Raw genomic sequence first — 7,000 nt, 5'->3', positions numbered from 1 at the left:
ATAATAATAATAATAATAATAATAATAATAATAATAATAATAATAATAATATTTATTTGTATCCCGCCTCTACCTGTATTGGATCGTGGCGGGTAACAACAAACAAAATAACAATGAAAATACAACACAACAAGCCGCAAGTAAAAACATAGCAAAACATATCAAATCCTAATTCCCTATCTCCCTCCCAACCTAAATTGCGTTAAAACAACCATTCCCAATAAAATGCTCCCAATAAAATACAATAATCTGAGCACAGTTACTGGGTGGCAAGTCCCATTCAATGTGATGCTCAGCCTTTGCGTGCCTTTCATGCAACCTTTGGTGCCCAAGGGGTCCAACCAGGCAAGTCAACTGCAAAGCTGTTACTGCTGAAAATTAGGGGCTTATCACCTTTTTAAATAAGCCAACTTACTCCACCTTATTGTAGTCTATTTTGGGATGCAGTCAGGTATTATCGCAGGGAAAATACCACCAACGCTGTTACCCGACTACATCACACCTAAAACCCAGCTAGAATGCTCCCTCAGCTGGCTGATTTCCACCCTCAGTTGGCCGATTTGCAAAGTTGCCAAGCTCCTGACTTTGCAAATTGGCCATCTGAGAGTGGCTAGTAGCCGGGTTTTTGCCAGGATGCAGTCGGGCGGCAGCATCGGCGGCATTTTTCCTGCAATAATACCTGACTGCATCCTGAAATAGACTTCAGCGCGGCAGGAGTAAGTCGGCTTATTTAAAAATGCGATAAGCTCCTTCTTAAAGTGGGTTTTGAGCAATGCTTCATTATTTTATTTATTCATTGGAATGATTATTTCTTGTCCTGCATCTGAGGATCTCAGATAAAACAATGCACAATAAAATCAGTCTGAACAATTTAAAAACAGTGAGAATAATTTAACAGTGAGAAAACGTATTAAAACCACTCAGCACTTAGAACAGGACAGATTGAAAACAGTTAAAGCAATTTGAAGCAACTCATGTATGTCAGTCTGGATATGATCAGTCCTGCCCCCAAAAGCTTTAATAAAAGGTCATGCTTTTACTTGTGGTTAATGTTGTCAGTGCAGCCACAACATTGTACGTTCAGTGTTAGAGGAGGGCTCCAAGGTCCACTCAGCCTTCCATCCTTTAGGTGGGTAAAATAAGTACCCAACTTGTTCAGGGCAATTGGCCTACAGATTGTAAACCGCTTAGGGAGTGCTAGTTCACTGAAAAGCGGTATAGAAATGTACTTGCTATTGTGGTTGCTATTGCTACTTGGTTGGAGAATGGAGTGCATGCCACTAGTGGGGTGCTACTCCAGAGAAGGCCCTCTCCTCCGGCCTGCCACAACATACTGACTGATGGTTCACAGACAAGGGCACCTCCAGCAAATCTCACACCTTGGCAGGCATATTTAGGGAGGGAGGCAGGCAGGATTCATCATTTGTTGCCTAGACAGACACAGACACTGACACTGACACTGACACTGACACTGACACACACACACACACACACACACACACACATACACAGAGTGTCTGTGGGTTCATCCACACTCTTCAGTGAAAACTTACTGCTGTGCCCTTTTCCTAATTAAGCGAAGGTATTCTGCTCTGGTGAGGACCCACCTGGAATATTGTGTCCAGTTCTGGGCACCACAATTTAAAAAGGATGTTGAAAAACTGGAGTGTGTCCAAAGGAGGGCGACTAAAATGATGAAGGGTCTGGAAACCATGAAGCCCTACGAGGAAGGACTTAGGGAGCTGGGGATGTTTATCCTGGAGAAGAGAAGGTTAAGAGGTCATATGAAAGCCCTGTTTAAATACTTGAAGGGGTGTCACATTGAGGAGGGAGCAAGCTTGTTTTCGGCTGCTCCAGGGAATAAGACACAATGGAGCAATGGATGCAAGCTCCCGGAAAAGAGATTCCAGCTCAACATTAGGAGGAACCTCCTGACAGTAAGGGCTGTTTGACAGTGGAACACACTCCTTCCTGAGAGGTATTTAAACAGAGGCTGGATGGCCATCTGTCAGTGGGGCTGCTTTGATGGAGAGTTCCTGCATGGCAGAATAAAGGGGTTGGACTGGATGGCCCTTGCGGTCTCTTCCAATTCTACGATTCTGTGATTCTATGATTCTGGGATGGGGCAGGGGTCTGTGAGCTGGTGGGTGCTGGGAATAGATTTTGTGCTGCTCATCATCTCCGGCATGCCCCCGAGTCAGTACATAGCAAGTCAATAAAGACATCTTCTTTTCCCTCTTTCTGTTTCAGTCGTACTGCTCTGATCCCAACCTTGTCCTGGACTTGAAAAACCTCATTGTGCTCTTTGCTGATACACTCCAGGTGTGTAGCCTCCCTACCTGCCTTCCATCCTTTCCTTTCCCTGCCTCTCAAGGTGCCAGTCCTCATGGGATCCCCTGGAGCCAAGGTGCAAGCCCAGAGCCTCACCTCCATGCCTTCCTCTCCCTCAACATGGGTGCCTTGTCCTCTTCTACTTGCTGGGACCTCCAACATCAGGCATGACAATCTGGTTTAAATCTGGGTCTGCAGGCAGGGTTTGAAGGGGCAAAAGTTAGATGTTGGGTGAGTTGCCTCTCTCCTTGCGTGGCACCAATTTAGATGGCCATTTCCAATTCATCTGGAAGTGCTTCCCCTCCTTCTCTTTCATGCAAAACTCACCTTTGTTTTGAGTTTTCTGGAATTCCTGCTCTGCTCTTCTTGAGCAAAAAGCTTCCTCCGTTGTTGCTTCTGATCCTCCATTCGAAGGAGTTGGGATGGGCAACTGGTGGGGGTTAGGGGGCTCCAACCCTCTCCCCAGAATTTGGAGGGCTGAACCTTCTGCCAGCCTTCCCCCCATAAAATATTTATTTACTTATTTATTTTGACTCCCAATGTCCCTAGAAGGCATGGGAGGCAACTTCTCCATGCTTTTGGCTTTCTCAAGCCAACTTCCTGATAATCCAGTGTGGTGTAGTAGTCTGAGCATTGCCCCCTACTCCTCCCTGGTTGCAGGTGTTTGGGTATTTTGGACAATTTTGTTTTCAAAAAGATTGGAGGGTGGATTCTGGAGCTTGCTTAAGCAGTGGAGGCCACACTTTCCCCATTGCAACAGGAGAGAAAGCTTCCATGGGGCTCACAAGGGTCCAAGGAACAAGGCCTGAGGGCAACTTCACACACTGCTCATTGTCTGAGGCATAAGGTTCAGCATTCAAAGCATGGATGTGGCAAATGCTTCTTTGCCCATCGATGTCACATGCAGGGCTCCTTGCCTGGGAGCCACAATTGGTGGCAGATTCCTGTGGACCTGGAGGATCTTTGCCACTGGGTCTCTGAACATGTCTCTTGTCTCTGCCCAGGGATACGGTTTTCCTGTCAACCAGCTCTTCGACTTGCTCCTCGAAATCCGGGATCAGTACAGCGAGATTCTGCTGAAGACCTGGGCAGGAGCCTTCCGGTAAGGCAGGTTCCTTCATCCTTTTCTGGGCAGTTCCCAAACCAATGGTTAAAGCCAGAAAAGGCATAAATATAATAATCACTAGGAAAACCACTTTATTATTTCATACGGCATGATGACACAGACTGAATCTAAGAAACAGCACAATAAAGCAGCTGCAGTGATATCATTAGGGTTTGTGCAAAATAAATATGGTGTATTACTAACAAAGAACTGGGGGAAATACAAGCCTCAGAAAGTTGTTGAAAAAGGTGAGATAAAAATCTTAAGGGACTTTAAGATACCATCTGATAAACAATTAAAATGTAGTGTGCCCAGCATGGCTGTGGTTGAGAAAAAGGAAAGTTTGGATTATTAGTGTAGCAGTCCTGGGGGAGAAGATTGTTGAAGACAAAAACGGGGAAAGGTCACTTTGGCTTTTGTATTTCCCAGGCATATCCTGGATTCTGATAACTACAGTCCCATCCCAGTGGCCAATGAAGAGCTGTATCAGAAGATGGTAGGACAGTTTCCTTTCAACGACACAGAGCTGGAAAAGGTAAGCAAGGGTAGATGGCTGTGTAGGTAGTGGAACTTTTAACTCGCCCTTAGAGGCTTTTTCAGCAACAACTAGGCAGGTGCCCATCTGGGCTGCTTTAAGGTCAGAGGTTTAACTGGGTGACCCAGTAGATTCTGTCTGCTGAACAAGCACTAAATACCAGCTCAGGGAGAGGAGCATGGGTTGCATTGGGAAACTCCTCCACTTTTGTTAGACTTTGTGAAAGGACACTTTGGTGACCAGAGAGACCAGATGCAGAGTTTGGTGTGGAAGAGAACAGAGGAGCATGACAGGAGGCCTGGGCACTGTTTTCTGTGTTGCACAGCTTTAGGGCCTGGAAGTGGCCTTTTTGTTTTATCAAACAAATCTACATCAATCTACAACATTAATTAAAACATTAATCTACAACAGGAGCTCATTGGCCAATCCCCTTGGAGTGGAATCACACAGCTGACAGTTAGGGATCCTTCCCTATGCTCCTGCAGAAGTCTTGTGGCATGTGACCCACTCCACTGCCATGCACAAGTGGGCCCTTTCCAGCTAGTTGTTGTGTGCCTTCAGGTCATTTCCTACTTATGGCAATCCTAAGACAACCTTATCATGGGGGTTTCTTGGTAAGATTTGTTCAGAAGGGATTTGCTTTTACGTTCCTCTGAAGCTAAGAAAATGTGACTTGCCAAAGTCACTCAGTGGGCTTCCATGCCCAAGTTGGGATTTGAACCCTTGCCTCCAGAGTCATCGTCCATTGCTCAGACCACAGCACCACACTTGCGGCACAGCAAAGAGGAAGCCAAGCCATTGTAAGGGTGTGCCAGGGGAGGTCTCTTCACGTCGAGGCATGCATGGTGTTGAGGCAAAGGCCAATTCTCTCGCAGGACCAGAGTGGGAGGAAGGAGGCCCAAGGCCTGAGCTCTGGAGGAGTGTGAAAATGTACCTTGTCCATAGTGTGTGTCTGTTTGCTTTTCTCCCTGCTCGGCATCTCTGCCCTCTTTCTTGCCTCTCCATTTCAGCAAGCATTCCCCAAGAAGTTCCCCTTTTCCGAATTTGTGCCGCGCGTTTACAGCCAGATCAAGAAGTTTATCTACGCTTGCCTAAAGTTCTCTGAAGACCTTCATCTGAGGTATGGATAACCAGATGTTTGTTGACATCTTCATTTGACTTCTTCCTGGCCAGCAAAACTGTTGCTTGCTTTTTTCCTTCTGCCCCTGTGTGCAAACGCATCCCTCTTTTTTGGCTTTTCTGCTGGGACAGAGTCTCCCTCCTCCAGTCTGACAGATGGCACAATCAGGGAGCATTACATGATTTGGCTGTTGGCATATACAGTGGGCCTTCCCCATACACAGGGGACCCGTTCCAGACCCCCTGCATATGGGGAAAAATGCGTACACTCAAACCCCAGAGTATTGCTGCGTGCGGCGCGGCACACACACCATTATATTTCCAGCAGCTTAACTTTCTGCGTAAGGTTAAAGCTGCATATTGTGTGCCTGCATATGGCATGTCCGCACTGTAATTGGACCTGGAGATGCAGCCATGGAGGCATTCTTTAGCCAATGAGAAGAGCAGGTTTGAGTCAAGGGGTAAACTAGACCAATATGTGAGAAACCCCTATTGTGTGTGTCCTGCACCCCATATCTCTGCCCAAATGGCCATCCACTGTGGTTGCTGGGTTCTTTTCCCCATCACCAAAGGCATTCCTGTTTGGAGGATTGAGTGCTTTGAATGTGGGTCTGGCTGGGACAGGGCAATGCTACAAAACCTCCCAGAACACATGATGGTGGTGGCAGTGATGATGAATTATTATTTTTTAAAGTCACTGTAGCACTGGCAAAATCTGGCACAGAGTTGTGATTGGGGTATGAGAATCGGGAGGTGATTTGGGCCCAGGAAGGGGTGAATCTGAGACATCCCCCTTTTGCCCCCCAATGTTGCTCCTTTTGGCATTGTCTATGGCAGATTCCTCCCTGGGTATAATCTAGTTTAATGCTTAGAGCACAGCAACTAACACTTGTGCTCACATGAACATCTGGCTTAGGTTGTGTTACATCCCCCTTGGGCTCCACCTTCAAGGGCTTCACGCTGTTTGGCCATTACCTAGAAGCTCTTGAGAGGACAAACCCCTCCCAGCCTTTCCTTTTGAATAAAGTAAGATTCCGATCATGCCTTTTAGGCAGGTATAAACCATGGAATAACAGTTCCAAGGTAGTTTATAGATGCCTAAAAGGCATGATCAGAATTGTATTTTATTTAAGAAGAAAAGTTGGGAGGACTCAGCCACTCAAGGACAAGGGCTTCTAGATAATGTCCAACCAGCCCAGGTAGGCTGGTCTTGAAGGTAGAGGTGACCTTGTCTAAATGTGGGGACCAGACCTCTAATACTTCTTCTGCACTCTCCTTTCCCAAGAAATTGAAGGGGAGAAGGAAAAAGCCATCTGGAGCCAGTGGTTCTTCCCTCTCCCTTCTGGTTCCCATGGGAGAGTGGCTTCTCCATGTTGAACATGCCTGGCTCCCGATCGCCTCTTGGGGACATACTCTGGAAACTGTGAGTCAGCTGGTGGGCCAGTTCATTGCCTCTCCACCAGCCAAAGAAGCCAAGAAGCAGCAGGACGTTTGCAATTCTGATCCAGTTTCCTGGCAGTTTGAGCCAGTTCCCAGCGAGACATCTGCCTGGGAGTCTATTCCACATTCCTCCCTCCCAGTCTCCAAGAAAAATGAGGACAATTGAGCCTTACTGAATAGGAAATGATCCAACAATTGGGTCCACCAGAAGCAATTCAAGATGGAGATACGTTTCTGGTGGCCACCACATCTCAATAGGGTTTCCTTTACAGTTGCAAATCCATTACTATTTCATCCTTGCACTTGAGGACAAATAACTTCAGGAGATGCCCCCCTGCTCTGCTGTATTAGTATTTGAATGTCCCAAAGTGCCCTTGCTCTTTCCAAGTCTCCTATGGTTCCCAGAACTGCTCAACTTATTGGTGGAGGAACTGTGGTTGTTGTTTCTCTGCATAAGGGGGGGGGGCAGT

General features: G+C 46.7%; 1 protein-coding gene across 1 annotated transcript in view; it reads left to right on the top strand.

Moving 5' to 3' along the window:
* The window catches only part of EXOC6B (exocyst complex component 6B), a 259,373-nt gene that overhangs the window by 151,131 nt on the left and 101,242 nt on the right, over positions 1–7,000 (top strand). Inside the window, 4 exon segments of the mRNA XM_042470120.1 lie at positions 2,251–2,322; positions 3,336–3,433; positions 3,866–3,971; positions 4,982–5,091. Of these exon segments, the coding sequence (XP_042326054.1) occupies positions 2,251–2,322; positions 3,336–3,433; positions 3,866–3,971; positions 4,982–5,091 (386 nt within the window).

Source organism: Sceloporus undulatus, chromosome 5 (assembly GCF_019175285.1).
Source record: "Sceloporus undulatus isolate JIND9_A2432 ecotype Alabama chromosome 5, SceUnd_v1.1, whole genome shotgun sequence".
In the NCBI taxonomy this organism is placed as follows: domain Eukaryota; kingdom Metazoa; phylum Chordata; class Lepidosauria; order Squamata; family Phrynosomatidae; genus Sceloporus; species Sceloporus undulatus.
The sequence above is the reverse complement of the archived record's forward strand: the minus strand, read 5'-3'. Positions and strand labels throughout refer to the sequence as shown.